This window comes from Microcaecilia unicolor, chromosome 5 (genome assembly GCF_901765095.1).
Source record: "Microcaecilia unicolor chromosome 5, aMicUni1.1, whole genome shotgun sequence".
NCBI classification, from domain to species: domain Eukaryota; kingdom Metazoa; phylum Chordata; class Amphibia; order Gymnophiona; family Siphonopidae; genus Microcaecilia; species Microcaecilia unicolor.
Window position 1 is genome coordinate 166,848,200 of NC_044035.1, and position 21,262 is coordinate 166,869,461.

The 21,262-nt window shown below is 47.1% G+C and overlaps 1 protein-coding gene across 2 annotated transcripts in view; it reads right to left on the reverse strand.

The window, feature by feature from the left end:
- Nucleotides 1-21,262, reverse strand: part of FBXL15 (F-box and leucine rich repeat protein 15) — a 77,079-nt gene that overhangs the window by 11,779 nt on the left and 44,038 nt on the right. Inside the window, exons 4-5 of one of the 2 annotated variants that reach the window (XM_030203548.1) lie at nucleotides 9,103-9,313; nucleotides 6,893-7,333 (exon numbers count right to left, since the gene is read on the reverse strand). In XM_030203548.1, coding sequence (XP_030059408.1) covers nucleotides 9,124-9,313 — 190 coding nt within the window. In that variant the 3' untranslated portion in view covers nucleotides 6,893-7,333; nucleotides 9,103-9,123. Of the gene's footprint in view, nucleotides 1-6,892; nucleotides 7,334-9,102; nucleotides 9,314-21,262 lie in introns of those variants that run through there. The other variant, XM_030203549.1, reaches the window with a different exon arrangement.

Sequence of the window (21,262 nt, forward strand, 5' to 3'; positions counted from 1 at the left end):
TCACACTCAGATGCATTTGTCACACAGGGTAAAGTGCTGCTTTTCAGTGCATCAGATTTCAGACAATTTATTTAATAGCCTAATCCTTTTCAGTGAGCTTTCAGAGGCCAAAACCTCCTGCCTCAGGTCAGTATAATGCTGTTACGGTATCCTCTCCTGACCTAAGGAAGGAAGTATTGGTCTCTGAAACTTTATTAACACCATATTACTTTATCCTAAATTAAAAATAAAATTATTTTCTTTACCTTTGTTGTATGGCCATTTACTTTTTCTCATTGTGTTGCTCCCAGTCTCTAGATTCTGCTTTCCTTCGTTTTCGCTTAACTCTTCTGCCAGGGTTTCCTGGCCATTTGTCATTTTTCTCTCCTTTTTCTTTGCTTTCTTCAATATTTTTCTGCCTCTCTCTGTGTCCAGATTAATTCATTCTTACTATCCATTCTTTAATTTCCTTCATCTACTTATGGCTTTTCATCTTTTTCTCACCCTTGTTCTCCCCATGCCCCTTCCTCTTATTCTCCAATCTTTCACTACTCCCCCTTTCCATGCAGCCTCTCCTCTTTCTCTCCCCATCCTTCCAGTGTCTCCCCTCTCTCTCCCCATCCTTCCAATAGTCTCCCCTCTTTCTTTCTGCATCCTTCCATCCAGTGTCACCTCTTTCTCCCTACCCTTCCATCCAGCGTCTTCCCTCTTTCTCTCCACATCCTTCCATTTTCCCTCTTTCTCTGCCATCCTCCCATCTGTTTTCCCTCTTTCTCTCCCCATCCTTCCGTTTCCCTCTTTCTCTGCCATCCTCCCATCTGTTTTCCCTCTTTCTCTCGCCATCCTTCCATTTTCCCTCTTTCTCCCCATCCTGCCATCTGTTTTCCCTCTCTCTCCCCATCCATCCGTTTCCCCTCTTCTCTGCCATCCTCCCATCTGTTTCCCTCTTTCTCTCCCCATCCTTCCGTTCCCCTCTTTCTCTGCCATCCTCCCATCTGTTTTCCCTCTTTCTCTCGCCATCCTTCCATTTTCCCTCTTTCTCCCCATCCTGCCATCTGTTTTCCCTCTCTCTCCCCATCCATCCGTTTCCCCTCTTTCTCTGCCATCCTCCTATCTGTTTTCCCTCTTTCTCTCCCCATCCTTCCGTTTCCCCTCTTTCTCTGCCATCCTCCCATCTGTTTTCCCTCTTTCTCTCCCCATCCTTCCGTTTTCCCTCTTTCTCTCGCCATCCTTCCATTTTCCCTCTTTCTCCCCATCCTGCCATCTGTTTTCCCTCTTTCTCGCCATCCTTCCATTTTCCCTCTTTCTCTGCCATCCTCCCATCTGTTTTCCCTCTTTCTCTCCCCATCCTTCCATTTTCCCTCTTTCTCCCCATCCTGCCATTTGTTTTCCCTCTTTCTCGCCATCCTTCCATTTTCCCTCTTTCTCTGCCATCCTCCCATCTGTTTTCCCTCTTTCTCTCGCCATCCTTCCATTTTCCCTCTTTCTCCCCATCCTGCCATCTGTTTTCCCTCTCTCTCCCCATCCTTCCATTTTCCCTCTTTCTCCCCCCATCCTGCCATCCATTTTCCCTCTCCCATTCAGGCCCACCAGCCCCAGCTCCCATTGCCGGCCACTGCTGCTTTTCCTGATGAGCAGCAGTGGCCGGCGCTACAAAAAGAAGAAGCGCTCAGCTGACTGAGCTGAGCGCCAACGGGTCGCTAAGGAAGAGAAAAAAAATGTTTTAAAAAAAACGCGGCACTGCACGCAGCCTCGAAGCATTGGCTGCTGGCTCTGCAGGCTCCTTCCGTCTCTTACGTCACTGCCCCTGCTTCGCTACAGGGGCAGTGATGTAAGAGACGGGAGGAGCCTGCACAGAGCCAGCGGCCAATGGTTCGAGGCTGCCTGCGGTGCCGCATTTTTTTAAAAACATTTTTTTCTCTTCCTTAGCGATGCGTTGGCGCTCAGCTCAGTCAGCTGAGCGCTTCTTCTTTTTGTAGCGCCGGCCACTGCTGCTCATCAGGAAAAGCAGCAGTGGCCGGCAATGGGAGCTGGCGCTGGCGCTGGGCGGGCCTGGACTGAAATTGGGTGGGCCTGGGCCCACCCGTAGCTACGCCCCTGCAGTAGCAGGAAAGAAGTAGATAAGAGGCTACTACTCTCCACTGTTCCCTCTATGCTGAGAGGAGTACTCAAACTGAATTGCTGCCAGTGGGGGAGGGTGCTTCAATATTGTTTTCAATCACTAGGTACAGGCAGATTCACTGGAGACCTGCAGAGATTGCTCAACCCTCACTACTGGAAATGTGATGGTGAAACAGCAACGCACCCCCCCCCCCCCCCCCCCCCCCCAGCACAACTATAGGTAGATTTCTGCTCAGCTTAGAGGGAATAGTGCAGCTCTCCCCATTGTCCACATACAATGTATCTGGGAATGGAGAGAGGCTTTAGGCTGTGATTTCTAGGGTAATGAGGTGAAGCTTAAGCTTAAACTGCTAAGTGAGGGTAGGGTGGGGCGGGGCGGGGCACCCATCCACCTACTCCCAGAAGCTGCAGCCTTAGCCTTTCTCAATTGCCCACCTGCTCCCAGCAGCGGCAGCTTTAACCTAGTTCACCCACTCCCAGCAACCACAGCCTAAAGTCACTCTTCATCATCAATGCAGCCACCCCAGCAGCAGCCTTGTTGTCACATTCCTCCCCCCGCCACACCAAAAAAAATTTCAAAATTTAAATTGATCCTACCAAGAGGGCTGATGGAGAATATCCTCCACCATAACAATGACTCTTATGGGTTGCTTCTGCAGTTACTACAGCTCTAAATATGCTCCTGATTAAGAAGGCTCCATGGCAGCTGCCATTCCAGGGTGAATACCCCACAAAGAGCCATAGAGAGAGCAAGCTAGGTTTCTATGCTTGGCATGCACTCCTTTCTCCTCAGAAGCTGTCTCCTACGCCCAGATGCACAAAGATCCCCGTTAAGAATCCATCTGTATTTTCAAATTGGTAAGAAGAACTGATTTGGAAATACAGGGGGATTCCGAAAAGAATAGCATGCAAATGAGATGCTCACTGCTTTTGCGACCCAGTTCATTTGCATGTGATATGGAGGAAGCCAGTTGGCGAGCTGAGCATGTGCTGAGCAGCCAATCGCTAAGTGTGGCTGCTGTGCGCATGCTACAGACGGCTCTCATACAAAGCCCGCGTAACTTTTTTTTTTTTTTTTTTCAAAAACTGCCTGTCTGTTGATGCCGGGAGCCTACATTCTCCTGCAGGGGGCCGCAGTCCACTGACAGGGCCGGTCTTAGGCAGAGGCGAACAAGGCAGCCGCATAGGGCCCCGCGCTTAAGGGGGCCCCGCATGGCGTGCCTCAACTCTGCCTCTCCGACCGACCCCCGCTCGGACTGCATCATGATTTGATCTCACTCGGCCGCCCCGCTTCCGCCACTGGTTCGATGCCCACCCACCGTTGAGCCCGCCGTCAGCTCCCGCCTCCCTGGACCCCGACAGTTGCAACGACGGCCCCGACAGACAGTAGGAGCGACGGCCCGGCCCCTGACAGTTGCAGGCTTGCAGCGACGGCCCTGGCCCCCGACAGTCAGAATTGCAGCGACGGCTCACCCCAGCTTTTCACTTCCCGCTCAATGTCCCGCCTTCCTTCTGATGAGGTATTTCCTGTTTCCGTGAGGGCGGGCAGGAGTCACTGAGCGGGAAGGGAAAAGCTGGAGCCTGGTTGGAGGTGAGCCATCGCCATTGCTGGTGCCTGGTGCGAGTCGACTTAAAATAAAATAAAGTGAAGTGGAGCTGCTCAGCTGGAGCAAGTTTGTGCCACTGCCTCCTGCATTGCCATTCAAAGGCAAGCCAGGTATGATGATTATTAGCTTTTCTATAAGGTGGATAATAAAACAATGGAACCAAGATAATATGCTACCAGACAGTGATACCTAATTAATTTAACCTAAATAATAAAATCCCGTGGTCGACTAAATTGAACGCATGGGATAGATTGCATTGTATAACAATCGCATTTTGACCTAGACTTAATAAAGATTTACCCTGTGCAACTATTTTCTGTACTATAATTTTTCCAGATCAAGCAATTTAACAATATACCCTGCCATTATTTTCACCAATAAGGGAATAGATGCAATTGGACAGTAATTAGCAAATTTTCCTTGGGGTTTTTAGGAGTAGGAGTTAAAACAATAATAGTAATGTGATGGAAAAACTCCGTTAGTTAAACAGTTGTGTAGCCAGGCTGTTAATCTGGAAACCATAGTCCCGTTCATGTTGTTCATAATATATGCAGAACAGCTATCCAGGCTACAGCTCTTCTTGATAAATCAAGTATCCTTCATATTCATGGGCAAAAAGCCTTCCCAAAAAGTCAGTTGGTAGGTATATCACATAATACTTGTGACATCTCAAAATCCATGTTATGGTCTGCAGTTCCATTTACACAAAGCTGGAGCTAGGGTGGGGGCGGGGCTAGGATGGGCCCCACCAAATTGGTCTGCATAGGGCCCCACACTTGCTAAGACTGGCCCTATCCGCTGATGCCAGTGAAAACTATTGTTTCTCTCGAGACGCCCCCCATCCCCGGGTTCTCGCTCGTGCTCTGGGGTTCTCTTCTCTCCTCTGCCACCCCTGCTTCATTGCCACGGGGCTGGACAGGGTAGTGTCAGCTAACTCCTCCTGTAGCACTCCCTCTCTCCAGAATTCATATTAGTGCCAGAGCTTCTGGTGAGGGGAGCCTCAGCCCAGATACTAGAGGGCATTGCCCAGGTAGGAGCGCTACAGCAGGTCCTTCTCCTCTTGCAGGAGGGGCAGAGGAGACGGCTGTGGAGTACTTGCTATGAAGAACTGTCAGGACAGACAGCTCCAGACCTCCCATTAAAATTTCCATGGTAAAGGTAGGAGCTGCTTGTGTGCATCATTTGGAAAACGTCTGTGCATTCCTTTGCATTCACATTTGTATAGTAATTAGTTTATTACAATACCTTTGCAGTCTGTTTTAATTAGCTGCTACTGTGACAGGAAAAGAGCTCAGAGAAACTTTTTATGCATGTCTGGCTGTACTCCTTGCTCACTAACCATCTAGAACCAGTTTAAAAACCACATTGCTGGCTCATTAGGTTTTGTGTATCTGAGCCCGTTATAAGTGAACTTCTCCATACCTCTCCAGCTTTTTCTCCTTTGCACCTGCACATACCGCCCCAGCTCTTGAATCCCAGCACACAGACACCCAGCTCTCTCCCTATCATCTCACCCCTATAGCACAGACACCCAAGTTCCCCTCACCCAAAGCACCCTGGCACCCACCCCATGGCACAAATATACCCAGCTCTTGCTCCTTTTGCTGCCGTTGCCGCTACAAACTACAATGCTATAGCTGCACTTAGCACTAATCAGAAGAGGAAGGAGAAAAGCAGCTGCATGTCAGACCACAGCCTCTTCCTTCTGCTGTTTTGGTGCTAAATTTTACATTCAGTACCGGGCAGCAGAAGATGCAGCTATGGCCCGATATGCAGCCACTCTTCTTTCCTGTTCTGATCAGGGCTGGGGTTTTGGGGGTATGTCGGTGGGCACCTACATCAGAAATGCCACTTTGGAGTGGGCAAGGGGGAGTGAAAGTCACATTGCCATTACTGCCTGCTTTGCTTTCCATAGCTGATCAATATATATGCATGTTCAAGGATGCAAAAGCTAGGTGTCGGGTCCCTTTTTTTGTGTGTGTGTCACCATGGTGACCTGCTTATATTTATATGCTTTTTGAACCTTTATAGAATTGTTATTTTACACTGACAATGTAATGTATGTGACTATTTAGATCAAATGAAACAAATTCCTACTTTAATACATTTTGAAAAGTATGTTTTTAGAAACTTCACATTCTGCTATCTAAGGGTGTGAAGACTTCTCCAAAGGACTGTGTAGTGGTCCTTTTGCTCTCAAATTGTTGCCCACAAATTTAATTGCCCCAATAGCACGAATTTATTTTTCCATTTTAATCAGCTAATTAACTCAATATGCATTAGTTGATATGCTCAAATACAGATGGAATGTGTGAAGAAAGTGTGTTTTTAAGCAAGTAAATTGTATTGGATATTTTCCTGCATTATGTCCTGTGTATTTTTCCTGTTTGGCCAGCAGGTGGTGCATATTTATGCTTAAAGCTGTTACCAAGGACTGACTTCTCTTTCTTTATTTGGCACACAGATAATAGGCATATCTGTCGTGATGTAACCAGTTTTTATTTGAAACTATACTGATTAGCCTGGAGTTTTGAAAATTACCCAGTAGTGCTGACTGTTGCTTGAGTCTTAGCCTGGAATAAGAAAGAGACAGATCTTTTCACTTAGGTTCTGTGAACAATTATATGACCTGCTCTGTTCAAGGACTGTTTAGACAGTATATAGATGTTAAGTTTTCTGATTGATCCATTTTTCAGTTACTTGCTACTGTTTGCTATTTGCACATTTTTTTTTGTTCATTGTTCCAGTGTGAGAATAAACACAATTGTTTGTTTGTTCTGCTTGTCTGGACTGATAAAGAATCCGGGTGGTTTGTGTTGGGTCTGTGAGTGCTTTCTGGGAACCAAGAGACCCCTGGGAGTGTGGCCTCCAGTAACCTAGAAATCACTGGGGATAACTTGAGAGTGGGAGACTCGCCCAGAGGCGGTTGTGACCCAGTTGGTGGGAGGAGGGTGCTAGTGTAGAGCACAAGCAGCAGGTGGACCTGAGCTGTGAATAGACCCTCTAAGTGGCTGCAGGGTAACTCTAGGCGGGTGGCTAGGCATTTCATACAGAATGCATTAGAATATATATATTAAAAAGTGAATTTTGAACATGCCCAGGGAAGATGTGCATCAGAGGAATCTATACTTTGTAGAAGAGCGGACTGAAGGAAAAAAAACTAAGTTACAAAAGCAATACCAAGATTGTAGCACCTGGATAGAACCATGGTGATTGCCAAAAAGACAGCTTTTATTTAACAAGATGAAATTTTTATTAACCACATTTCTAAAATCACAAGCAGAAAGTATCAGTTACTCAAGTCCTAGAAAGATGCACAATTATCTATTGGAAACAAAGCACATCTATGAATTCTTGCATTTTTTTCCAAGGGTATCACTGTTTCTTCTCAATTGATCTGTCTACTAGCAAAGAGGTCAGTTTCTTGCAAAAAGGATGTCTAGGCAGGGAAACTGGGGGTAGCACAAGTTTATGGATGAAGCAGTAAAACAGCAATCCAGGGTCAATCAAGAGACAAGAGTAGGCCCCTGGCCTGCAGGGGATTACAAGACAAAGAGTTAACCTCAAGAAGTATTGCACATAAACCATTCATTTCCCTCTTGCTGTTCTGTTTGCTGTAGCCTGTCCTGTTTAAATAAAAAAAAATAGCATGTCAGATGTAAAACAAGATTAGATATAATTCCATCACAACATAACTCTAGAATTACAGTGCTGGCTGGTGGTGTAAGAGCATGCTGCTTCCGTGAATGCATACTAGGAATCCACATTCCGGTCACTAGCCCAGTGGTTTTGGTAACAAGTCCCATACAGTACCCTATCCTTTCTACAATCCAGGACAGAAAAATAGTTTATGCTAGTACAGGTCACTTGTATCTGGACCCCTCCCTGCTGCAAATGGTGGCACAGCACTCTGTGGACAGCAGCAAGATCAGCGGTCCTAATGATACAGGGATGGCTGCTAAACATCTTAATATTGATGGTGACTTTTTCGTTGCATCTATATTCAAAATGTTAAGAGCAGAAGTGGACAATTCATTAACAGTGCATCATTATGTAAACTGAATAGTGAAGAACTCTTTCTATATTCTCAGGAAGCTGCATGACTTATATTCTACCAGTGTCGCTGTGCTCATATTAGCCCTCTCCTCAGGTCACTTCATTGGCTCTCTATCCATTTCCGCATAGTATTAAAACTCCTCTTCTCTTATTGATTTACAAATGCATTCACTCTGCAGCTCCTCAGCACCTCTCCACTCTTATCTCTCCCTACACTCCTCCCCGGGAACTCTGTTCATCAGATAAATAATCTGTCCTTCTCCTCCAATGCTAACTCCAGACTCCATTCCTTTTATCTTGCTGCACCACACGACTGGAATAAACTTCCTGAATCAGTATGTCAAGCTCCAGATCTGGCTGTCTTCAAATCTAGGCTAAAAACCCACCTTTTTGAGGCTGCTTTTAACTCCGTCCTAACTCCACGTTCAGTACCCATGTCTGTTTTCATTCCCACCAAGTAATTCCCTTATCCCTTCTTTGTCCTGTTTGTCTGTTTTGATTAGATTGTAAGCTCTGTCGAGCAAGGACTGTCACTTATATGTTCAATGTACAGTTGCTGTGTATGTTTACTAGCACTATAGAAATGATAAGTAGTAGTAGTAGTAATAGTAAGCTGAGGACCATAAAAGAATATTTTACTGCTGATATATTTAGGGGTTTTGTTCAATCATCTTTACTGTCACAGCTTGATTATTGTAACTTTACTCTAGTAAGCTGCTCCAAAGTTTCAATCAATTGGTTACAGATTATTCAAAACACAGCAGTTAGGTTGATTTTTGGCCTACATAAACACGAATCAGTTAGAGTTACTCTTCCAGGCTACATTAGTTGCCTATTACAGCAAGGGTTCATTTTAAATTATGTTCAAAATGTTGTCAGGGGAGGCCCCTCTGTATATGATGAATTTAATAATGTTGCTACATGGAGCCAATTCATGATACAATACTTGAAAATCAGTCCTTATTGCATTTTCTGAAAGTAACTAAATTAGGATCCAATTAAACATCTTTATCTATTCAATATCTGATGGCAAAAATCTGAAATTCATTATCTCCTCTTTTTCAGAGTCTTCTGGCATTATCCAAGCTTTAAGAAAACTCTGAAAGCTTTTTTTCCCCCCATAAATTTTGTATCTCAAATTGCAAATCTAACTGTCTGTTGGTTATAATGTTTCTACAGTAATTTCTCAGTGTATTATATTCTAGTTAAGCTTGTCACCATTGATTATCTGGCATTCTGATTCCTAGACATGTTGATCCGGTTTCTTACTGATGGAATCTGGCCTGAACAGTGAAGGTAGTGGTGGAACATAAAACACAACACACCACAAGTGTAATACCTGGTGCATTCCCGCTGTTTGTCAGATCTGTAGGTTTATGAATGGTGCAAATCCAATATCATCTGGCAGTATAACCAGCGCTCGCCGTAAAGGGGGTTCCACATCAATTTCCACAGACCTCTTTCGCAAAACGTCCAAACTTGATTCAGTCACATTGTGACAATACTTCACCCTTAGTGAAAGCAATCTGGGACAGTATTCTGCCAGCATCCTGCAAAAAGACAAAAATTAGCAGAAAACAAAAGTTGTCAAGTGACCTTTTATTTTTCTGAATAATATGAATGTGAGGTTTGGGTACCTAAATTTTCATACTAATATTAGTATGATATTTTGTTAATTGTTTGTGTAATATGACAGGAATATATGCAACAGGGGGTGCAATTTAATGAAGGTACTCTTTACTGATAAGAACATAAGAATAGACATACTGGGTCACACCGATGGTCCATCTAGTCCAGTATCCTGCTTCCAACAGTGGCCAATCCAGGTCACAAGTACCTGGCAGAAACCCAATTAGTAGCAACATTCCACGTTACCAAGCCCAGTGATAAGTAGTGGCTCTCCCCGTGTCTACCCTAATAAGCAGTTTATGGATTATTCCTCCAGGAACTTGTCCAAACCTTTTTTGAAACACAGATATGCTAACTGCTTTTACCACACCTTCTGGCAACAACATCTAGAGCTTAACTATTCATTGAGTGAAAAAATAATTTTCTCCTGTTTGTTTTAAAAGTATTACCATATAACTTCATGGAGTGTTCCCTAGTCTTTTACTAGGGTTTGTACAAATGAAAAGAAAAAAATGTTTAATTACCACCCCTGTTAAAAGCAGTCTCGGTTTTTTTCTCCTGCTTTCTATACAGGCAAAGGTTTAAAGGCAAATAGCATATGTACATTTAAAAATGCAATCTTCCTGCATCATTTTCTTCCTCTCAACATATAACACATGCTCTGGAAACCATCCAGACAATGCATGTAGTACATGTGGCCAAGAGAAATTAATCCTTCAAAGTTAGTTTTCTGGGGAGGGGGAAACAGATGCAATCTGTTCTTAAAACATTCACGTAAGTCCCCAACATGCATCTGTGCTGTGCTTCCAACACTGAAATAAAGATAAAGAAATTGGGTTTTGAATTTTTGCAACTAATGTGGGCTAGCTGGAAACTTTTACTACACTTAAGGAAAAGGGCCCCTAGGTTTTTGAGCAAATGTGCTAAAACATCTTATACTTCTCTAAATTACTAAGTCAAGAAAATTATGCCTAACAAAACTGAATATAAAAAAACATGTTCAAGTATGATGACCTATGCATGTCAATCATCAGTTAGTACCACATATTGTTGCCTTTGTTCTTCCCCATCACCTTCTATCTTGCATCACCATTCTTTCTGCCTCGCCCTCCCAACACACACGTCCAGCATCTCCCATTTCTTCCTGTCATGTGGAGCCTAGTCTTGTGGTAGGAGTTATATGATCACATTACAAAGGTAAGGGGACATTCTGTATCAAAATTCCTTTGAAAAGTTTAGTAACAGTGACTAACAGATAAGCTTAGTGCTTATTTTTGAGGAATGAATCCACATTAAAATAATACTAGCTCCGATTTGCAGGAATGTATGCTATTCAATGGAGGGAGACAGATCTGCTTACTGTCAAGTATAACATTACATTCAGTCACTCGATGGTACAAGTTTGGGTGGTCATCTGGGAACTAAACTGCAGACTATTTTTTTTTTTAAGTCCATTCCTAGTGATTGGATCACAATATCTGGTGCTAGTAAGTCCTCGTGGCTCCAGATTGGGCCTCAGGACTATTTAGGGTTAAAAACAAGATGGAAGGTGGATTTAGGTATGTCCCTGAAAGGGTGGGACGTTACTAAAAGTTGGCACCCATACCTAAATTAGTTCATAGTGCAGATCATAGGAACTATCAGTACAGAGTGATTCACAGAGCATAATTTACTGCATCACAGTTATTTCAGGCAAGAGCTTTAGTGTCCAACTTGTCTCAAATGTACTAGCAGGCATAAACTGAAGTTACTTAGCTGTAGCAGGTATTATTGTACAAGGACAGCAGGGCTTATATTCTCACAAGTGGGTGATGCTGACCTGCGTCACCTGGTCCGGGACATATGATTAGCATAAGTAAAGCTTTGTGGAACGTGAGACATGCTCCACCGTGCATACGCAAGAGCCTTCCCACCCACCACGAGAGCGCGGTCTCCTCAGTTTTATACTACAGCAAAAAAAAGTAAAAATAAGAAAGGAGACAACTCCAAGGGAAGGTGGAAGGGACTGTGATAATATAAGCTCGTTCTCCTCGGAGAATACCTGGTACAGGTAAGTAACTTTGCTTTCTCAGAAGACAAGCAGGGAATTAATTCTCACAAGTAGGGAATCCCTAGCATGCAGGCTCACCAAAAACAACAAACATTGGTCAAGTGAGCCTCACAACAGCGAACACATAAAGCGAATGCTACATATCTGTAGAAGGTATTCTCCGAGGACAGCAGGCTGATTGTTCTCACTGATGGGTGACGTCCACGGCAGCCCCTCCAATCGGAATCTTCACTAGCAAAGGCCTTTGCTAGCCCTCGTGCGCCAATGCACACCGCGCATGCGCGGCCGTCTTCCCGCCCAAACCGGCTCGTGTTCGTCAGTCCCGTATATAGCAAGACAAATACAAGGGAAGACACAACTCCAAAGGGGAGGCGGGTGGGTTTGTGAGAACAATCAGCCTGCTGTCCTCGGAGAATACCTTCTACAGGTATGTAGCATTCTCATTCTCCGAGGACAAGCAGGCTGCTTGTTCTCACTGATGGGGTATCCCTAGCCCCCAGGCTCACTCAAAACAACAAACATGGTCAATTGGGCCTCGCAACGGCGAGGACATAACTGAGATTGACCTAACAACTTATCCAACTAACTGAGAGTGTAGCCTGGAACAGAATAAAAATTGGGTCTAGGGGGGTGGAGTTGGATTCTAAACCCCGAACAGATTCCGAAGCACTGACTGCCCGAACCGACTGTCGCGTCGGGTATCCTGCTGCAGGCAGTAAGGAGATGTGAATGTGTGGACAGAAGACCACGTCGCAGCTTTGCAAATCTCTTCAATAGTGGCTGACTTCAAGTGGGCCACTGACGCTGCCATGGCTCTAACATTATGAGCCGTGACATGACCCTCAAGAGCCAGCCCAGCCTGGGTGTAAGTGAAGGAAATGCAATCTGCTAGCCAATTTGAAATGGTGCGTTTCCCCACAGCCACTCCCCTCCTGTTGGGATCAAAAGAAACAAACAATTGGGCGGACTGTCTGTTGGGCTGTGTCCGCTCCAGATAGAAGGCCAATGCTCTTTTGCAGTCCAATGTGTGCAGCTGACGTTCAGCAGGGCAGGAATGCGGACGGGGAAAGAATGTTGGCAAGACAATTGACTGGTTCAGATGGAACTCCGACACTACCTTTGGCAAGAACGTAGGGTGAGTGTGGAGGACTACTCTATTTTTTTTTTTTTATATTTGTTTATTGGTTTTTCAAAAATAAACAACCTCTACTGATACAAGCTTCTGATAAACTTATTACATCAACTACATACAAACAATGCAGATCGTACAGCTCATATGCTCATTTCTTTTCCCCTTCAATTCTTCCCCCCTCCCTCCCCTCCCCCCCCCCCCTCGGGTGTGCATCATCCTGCCTCATTCCACTCCTTTCCATTGTTCATATGCATCCCATACTTTTTGAAACTTTTGAAGCTGACCTTTTCGCAATGCCGTCAACTTTGACATTTGATACAGGTGATGTAACCTGCCCATCACCACCTGCATGGCTGGAGTCTCCTGCTGCTTCCAGGCCCGAGCGAGCGCTAATTTTGCTGCTCCTAAGACATGGATGACCAGCTTGTGACTATGTATGGGGCTCTTGCTAGGTCTTACATGCAGAAGACAACTCTCTGCCGTTTTCGGATAGCTAATCTCAGTCATTTCCTTCACCCTGTCCATGATCTCCGTCCAGAATTTTTGAACCTTTGGGCATTCCCACCATATATGCCAAAATGTGCCTTTCCCTCCACAGTCCCTCCAGCAATTTGTCGACATTTGTGGGCAGAATTTCTGTAGTCTAACTGGGGTATAGTACCACCAGTATAAGATCTTATACCCATTCTCTGCCAGAGGCTGGGCAATGGAGGGCTTCAATAGGTGTCTATAGCTATGTGTCCACCACTCTTCCGTATAGTTACCCTGTAGTTCCTCCTCCCATTTTCTAGTATAGAATCCCAGTGGGGACGAGAGCAGAAGCAGAGCTCTATATATCCTCGTTATGCCACCCCTACCCCCTCCTTGTCTCATTGCCTTTTCCACCTCCGTCTCTGCCAACTCCAATTCATCCCTAGCTCTTTTAAGTATATAATTTCTGATGCAGTTATAATAAACTAAGTCCCTCTCCTCCAATCCGTACTCATCTTGCAACTCCTCAAATGACCTCATCTCTCCGTTGACCCAAATTTGCCCCAGTTGGTAAAGACCCCTCTTGGCCCAGATCTGAAATACCCTCTCCTCCCTCCCCAAGGGGAACCCTGGAGCATCTTGTATTGCCATCTGTTGGAAATATTCTCTTTCTGGGAAAGCCCGCTTTCTTAATTGAAGCCAGGTATGTAAGATGTGGCTCAAGCCCAACGGAACCCTCTCAATTATCTTTAAGAGTTCCTTTCTCGGTTTCCAGAGTGCGTCCCCTGTGTATCTAGTCCCCATCCATGCTCGCTCCCAGTGAAGCCACTTTTTGGTATTGGTCGGGTACCATTCTGCGCATACCCGCAGTTGCGCTGCCTGGTAGTAGAGAAAAAAATTTGGGACCCCCATGCCGCCTTTGTTCGGCCTTTGGTACATTACACTTCTTCGCACCCTGGGTGGCCGCTTCCTCCAAATATATGCAAAAACCTTTTTAGTCAACTGCTGGAAAAAGATACGCGGTATGGGAACTGGAAGCGCCATAAATAAATAAAGCAGCTTCGGCAGGAGCATCATTTTTACCGCATGTATTCTACCCAACCACGAAATCGTGAGGCCCTCCCACCTATCCAGTTCTTCAAAAAGCTCCCTGACCTTCTTAGGGAAGTTTTCTTGATATAAAAGCTCTATTCTTGGGGTAATCATAGCCCCAAGATACCTTATTGCCCTCGCTGCCCATTTAAATGGGTATAATTTCTGCAATTCCTGGGCCTCCCTCTGCGGAACCGTAAGATTAAGTATTTCGGACTTAGTGGTATTAATTTTAAAGCCCGAGAGCTCCCCATACTGCAAGATCACTTCTGTAACCTGCTGTAGCGATTGTTTAGGCTGTGCCAAGGTCAGCAATACATCATCCGCAAACAGCATAATCTTGTGCTCCCTCTTACCTCTAACCACCCCCCGTATACTCTTGTGTTCTCTAATCCTCTGTGCTAATGGTTCAATGGATATTGCGAACAACAGGGGCGATACCGCACACCCCTGCCTCGTCCCCCTACCCAGCCCTATCGGCTCCGAATAAGCCCCATTTATCTTTATGATTGCCAGGGGATTAGTATAGAGCAAGCTGAACCATTTTAAGATTCTTCCCTCCAGTCCCATCTGCTTTAGGACCCCAAACAGAAAAGGCCACTCCACCCGGTCGAACGCTTTTTCAGCATCCACCGAGAGGAGTAGAACCGAGTCTGGCTCTTCATTAGCTTGCTGAATCACATGGAGCAGGCATCTAATATTGTCGAACGTCTGCCGGCCCTCTATGAAGCCCGCCTGATCCTCATGAACCACTCTCGGGAGTACCCTCTGCAGCCTTGCAGCCAGAATTTTAGTGAAAATTTTATAGTCCACATTTAATAGGGAAATGGGTCTATATGATCCACAACATAGGGGATCCTTGTCCGGCTTTTGTATCAAGACTACCTCCGCCACCCTCCACGAGTAAGGCATTTCCCCCATGTTGTCAAATGCTGTGACTGCTTTTAACAGTAATGGTGCTAACCACTTGGAGAACAGCTTATAGAAGCTCGCTGGGAATCCGTCAGGCCCAGGCGCCTTATTATTTGGCAAACTCGCGATTGCCCTTTCTATCTCCTCAAGCGTTATGGGGGAGGACAACTCCTCTACCTCCTTCTCCGATAGGCCTGGCATTTGTATCCCCTGTAGATATTGTGCAATCTCTTCCCTTGTGCCCCTCAGGTCCGACTTATATAGTTGGCCATAATAATCCCGAAACACTTCCTGTATCTCTTCTGTGCTGTTTACTAACTGACCTGATGCATTATATACCCCTGCAATATAATTTCTTTGGGTTTGCTTTTTCAATTTATTTGCTAATAGCCGGCCAGCCCTATTTCCAAATTCAAAATGCTCCTGCCGAACCCGCTGAAGCTGCCCTGCTATCTCCGTCATCTGGAGATCATTAAGCTGTGCTCGGAGTTGCTGCACTTCCTGCAATTTTTGCGTGTCGGACGGATCCTCTTTATGCTTTCTTTCACTGGCCTCCATGTTATTTCTAACTGCGTCCTCCTTCCCCCTATGATCCCTGACGATGTGTGCCTGCCATGCTATTATCTGACCCCTTAATACCGCTTTCATTCCCTCCCAAATACTGGTCGGATGGGCTTCTTCATTATCATTAAGCTCTATATATTCCTTTATGTACTTTTCCAATTCAGCTATATTCTGTGGCTCTAGGAGTAAGGCTTCATTTAGCCTCCAATGGGGACGGCCTATAGGCCTTCTTCCCATCCTCAGCGTTAGCACCACCAGAGAGTGATCCGACCAACTACAGGGCTCGATAGTCACCCTTTCAACCTGCCTCCTCACCATCGCATCGCCCAGCCAATAGTCAATTCTCGAGTAGGTTTTGTGGAGGGGGGCATAATGGGTAAAATCTTTTTCAGTCCCATGCGTATCTCTCCATAAGTCAGTCAGCCCCCACCTTGCCAGCCAGGACTGGAAGGCTACTCTATCTCCCTGCGCGTATTTTGCCACCCCCCCTGAGTTATCTAGCTTCGGGTCCAGTGTCAAGTTCATGTCGCCCCCTATCACCAAATGACCTTTAGCATGCTTTTGTAAAATCCTCTCCAGTTCCTGCATAAATATCCTCTGATTCTCATTGGGTGCATATGCACATACCAGTGTGTAATATTCCTTAGCAAGGGAGACCACCATCAATATATATCTGCCCGCTGTATCCCTGACCGTTGTATGCACCTGCCAGGGTAGGGACCGGGATAGAGCTATCAAAACTCCCCTCTTTTTCTGAACCTCTGTGGCTGATGCACATCTTATATATGGGTACTGCTTATTATTCATTAAGTATTCATGGACTTTTCTAAGGTGGGTCTCCTGGAGAAACATTACATCGGCTTGCTGGCGTTGCATTTCCCTAAATACCTGCTTCCGTTTTTGCGGAGTATTCAAGCCCCGCACATTTATAGTCACACATTTAAGCATTGTATATATAGACAACTTCTTCAGTTATGAGCATCATTATAGCATATCTCAATATTAGCCACTCATCTCTCCCACCCTTCTTCCCTCCCCCCCCCCCTCCCCTCCTCCGCTCCTTTCCTTCTCCCTCCCCCCCTAGTCTCCCCTTCCCTCCCCCAAAACCTTAGCACCTTTACCATATTCTGGATGGTGCAACACGGAGGTGTTGTAACTCACTAGTACCCCTTCACATTTTTAGCTATTAATATCTTTAACTTAACTCTTATCTTGCTCCCTGTTTAAACCAATGTTCTATATTACCCTACTGCACCTTATAACCAACAATAACTTTCGACCAGGCCAGCTTGCCGCTCTCCAAGTCCACGGCACCTGGTAAACTCGCCACAAGGGCGCATCCTGTTAAACAAGTGGGATCTTATCTCCCATTGTTGCCATGCAAAGTCAGGTGAGGCGTCCCGCTGACTTCTGGCGCTGTAGTCGACTCTGACCCACTCTTTGCCATCTGGGGTGAGTCCTGGGATCCGCTGCCATCGATGGGCGCTCCGCTGCCGAGGGTGTATCCATCTGATAGTCTCCCTGCAGTATTCTCTGCGCCTCTGCCAAGGTTTTGACCATGTGCTGTTTCCCATCCTTGTAGAATGCTAGTCCAAACGGATATCTCCAGCGATAACGAATATCCAGTTCTCGCAACTTTGCCGTTACCGGCTTCAACTCAGCCCTTCTCTTCAGGGTGGCAGCCGCCAAGTCCTGGTATATTTCCACTCTATTGGTGTCCCATTTATAATCCTTTATTTGTCTTGCCGCTGCCATGACTCGCTCTTTCACTTTGAAGTCCTGGAAGCATGCTATAATATCTTTTGGTAAGTTCTTTCTATTAGCCCCCAGGGCCCGATGTGCTCTGTCCAAGTTTATTTTTTCTGGTGGAATCGGATCCTCCGTGTTCGCTAGAACATTGCTGGCAATTTGCTGGACCACTTGCTCACTATTTTGATACTTTGAAACCTCCGGCAAGCCCCGAATGCGGATGTTATGGCGCCTGCTCCTATTTTCCAGATCCTCCAGTTTTTCAGAGAAAAGCTGCTGCCCTATTCGCTCATCTGCGATCTGCCTCTCAAGGGAGCCCAGGGACTCCGAATGGTCATCTATTCGGCCTTCCGCCTCCTCCACCCGGTGTCCGAGCTCAGCTATCTCCCCTCTCAGGTCAGCCCCCAGCGTCGCCAGCTCTGACCTCATGGCTTTTAGATCCGATCGGATTTCCTGGATCCAAGCGCATAGCTCCGGCAGTCCGGCCCCCTCAGGCTCTCCCTGGGTCTGCGATGCGAACATGTCTCCCGATGGTTGCAATTCCGCATCCATTCGCTCCGCCATTTCTTCGTTCGCTCTGGCCGCCATGTTGGATTTCGTCGCGCCTTTCTTATACGTGAATTTTGACAGGTTTAGCGGCATAGACCGCCTTTGCATGGACGTCTCTGGCCTCCTCCGCTCCTCGTTCTTAAGTGGCGCCGTTTTCTTTGCCCTCCTTGCTTATTGTAAGTGCCGGGTAGCGCTCTTTGCACCTCGGGTACTCGGGAGCACAGAAGTTAGGCAGCCATGCTCTCCGGTGACGTCACTTCCTCCGAGGACTACTCTATTATGATGAAATTTAGTGTAAGGGGCCTGGGCTACCAGGGCCTGAAGCTCACTGACTCTACGAGCTGAAGTAACTGCCACCAAGAAAATGACCTTCCAGGTCAAGTACTTCAGATGGCAGGAGTTCAGTGGCTCAAAAGGAGGTTTCATCAGCTGGGTGAGGACGACATTGAGATCCCATGACACTGTAGGAGGTTTGACGGGGGGCTTTGACAAAAGCAAACCTCTCATGAAGCGAACAACTAAAGGCTGCCCTGAGATAGGCTTACCTTCCACACTGTAATGGTATGCACTAATTGCGCTAAGGTGAACCCTTACAGAGTTGGTCTTGAGACCAGACTCAGACAAGTGCAGAAGGTATTCAAGCAGGGTCTGTGTAGGACAGGAGCGAGGATCTAAGGCCTTGCTGTCACACCAAACGGCAAACCTCCTCCATAGAAGAAGTAACTCCTCTTGGTGGATTCTTTTCTGGAAGCAAGCAAGACACGGGAGACACCCTCCGACAGACCCAAAGAGGCAAAGTCTACGCTCTCAACATCCAAGCCGTGACAGCCAGAGACTGGAGGTTGGGATGCAGAAGCGCCCCTTCGTCCTGTGTGATGAGGGTCGGAAAACACTCCAATCTCCACGGTTCTTCGGAGGACAACTCCAGAAGAAAAGGGAACCAGATCTGACGCGGCCAAAAGGGAGCAATCAGAATCATGGTGCCTCGGTCTTGCTTGAGTTTCAACAAAGTCTTCCCCACCAGAGGTATGGGAGGATAAGCATACAGCAGGCCTTCCCCCCCAATCCAGGAGGAAGGCATCCGATGCCAGTCGGCCGTGGGCCTGAAGTCTGGAACAGAACTGAGGGACCTTGTGGTTGGCTCGAGATGCAAAGAAATCTACCAAGGGGGTGCCCCACACTTGGAAGATCCGGCGCACTACTCTGTAGTTCAGCGACCACTCGTGAGGTTGCATAATCCTGCTCAACCTGTCGGCCAGACTGTTGTTTACGCCTGCCAGATTTGTGGCTTGGAGCAACATGCCGTAACGACGAGCCCACAGCCACATGCTGACGGCTTCCTGACACAGGGGGCGAGATCCGGTGCCCTCCTGCTTGTTGATGTAATACATGGCAACCTAGTTGTCTGTCTGAATTTGGATAATTTTGTGGGACAGCCGATCTCTGAAAGCCTTCAGAGCGTTCCAGACCGCTCGTAACTCCAGGAGATTGATCTGCACATCGCGTTCTTGGAGGGACCAGCTTCCCTGGGTGTGAAGCCCATCGACATGAGCTCCCCACCCCAGGAGAGACGCATCCGTAGTCAGCACTTTTTGCGGCTGAGGAATTTGGAAAGGGCGTCCCAGAGTCAAATTGGACCAAATCGTCCACCATTGCAGGGATTTGAGAAAACTCGTGGACAGGTGGATCACGTCCTCTAGATCCCCAGCAGCCTGAAACCACTGGGAAGCTAGGGTCCATTGAGCAGATCACATGTGAAGACGGGCCATGGGAGTCACATGAACTGTGGAGGCCATGTGGCCAAGCAATCTCAACATCTGCCGAGCTGTGATCTACTGGGATGCTCGTACCCTGGAGACGAGGGACAGCAGATTGTTGGCCCTTGTCTCCGGAAGATAGGCACGAGCCGTCCGAGAATCCAGCAGAGCTCCTATGAATTTGAGTCTCTGCACCGGGAGAAGATGGGACTTTGGGTAATTTATCACAAACCCCAGTAACTCCAGGAGTCGAATAGTCATCTGCATGGACTGTAGAGCTCCTGCCTCGGATGTGTTCTTCACCAGCCAATCGTTGAGATAAGGGAACACGTGCACTCCCAGCCTGCGAAGCGCTGCTGCTACTACAGCCAGGCACTTCGTGAACACTCTGGGCGCAGAGGCGAGCCCAAAGGGTAGCACACAGTACTGGAAGTGACGTGTGCCCAGACGAAATCGCAGATACTGCCTGTGAACTGGCAATATCGGGATGTGTGTGTAGGCGTCCTTCAAGTCCAGAGAGCATAGCCAATCATTTTCCTGAATCATGGGAAGAAGGGTGCCCAGGGAAAGCATCCTGAACTTTTCCTTGATCAGATATTTGTTCAGGGCCCTTAGGTCTAGGATGGGACGCATCCCCCCTGTTTTCTTTTCCACAAGGAAGTACCTGGAATAGAATCCCAGCCCTTCTTGCCCAGATGGCACGGGCTCGACCGCACTGGCGCTGAGAAGGGCGGAGAGTTCCTCTGCAAGTACCTGCTTGTGTTGGAAGCTGTAGGAATGAGCTCCCGGTGGGCAATTTGGAGGCTTCGAGGCCAAATTGAGGGTGTACCCTTGCCGGACTATTTGAAGAACCCAACGGTCGGAGGTTATAAGAGGCCACCTTTGGTGAAAAACTTTCAACCTCCCCCCAACCGGCAGATCGCCCGGCACGGACATGTTGATGTCGGCTATGCTCTGCTGGAGCCAGTCAAAAGCTCGCCCCCTGCTTTTGCTGGGGAGCCATGGGGCCTTGCTGAGGCGCACGCTGCTGACGAGAGCGAGCGCGCTGGGGCTTAGCCTGGGCCGCAGGCTGTCGAGAGGGAGGGTTGTACCTACGCTTACCAGAAGAGTAGGGAACAGCCCTCCTTCCCCCATAAAAACGTCTACCTGAGGAGGTAGATGCTGAAGGCTGCCGGCGGGAGAATTTGTCGAAAGCGGTATCCCGCTGGTGGAGCTGTTCTACCACCTGTTCGACCTTTTCTCCAAAAATGTTGTCCGCTCGGCAAGGAGAGTCCGCAATCTGCTGCTGGATCCTATTCTCCAGGTCGGAGGCACGCAGCCATGAGAGTCTGCGCATCACCACACCTTGAGCAGCGGCCCTGGACGCAACATCAAAGGTATCATACACCCCTCTGGCCAGGAATTTTCTGCACGCCTTCAGCTGCCTGACCACCTCATGAAACGGCTTGGCTTGCTCAGGGGGGAGCTTGTCCACCAAGCCCGCCAACTGCCTCACATTGTTCCGCATATGGATGCTCGTGTAGAGCTGGTAGGACTGAATCTTGGCCACGAGCATAGAGGAATGATAGGCCTTCCTCCCAAAGGAGTCTAAGGT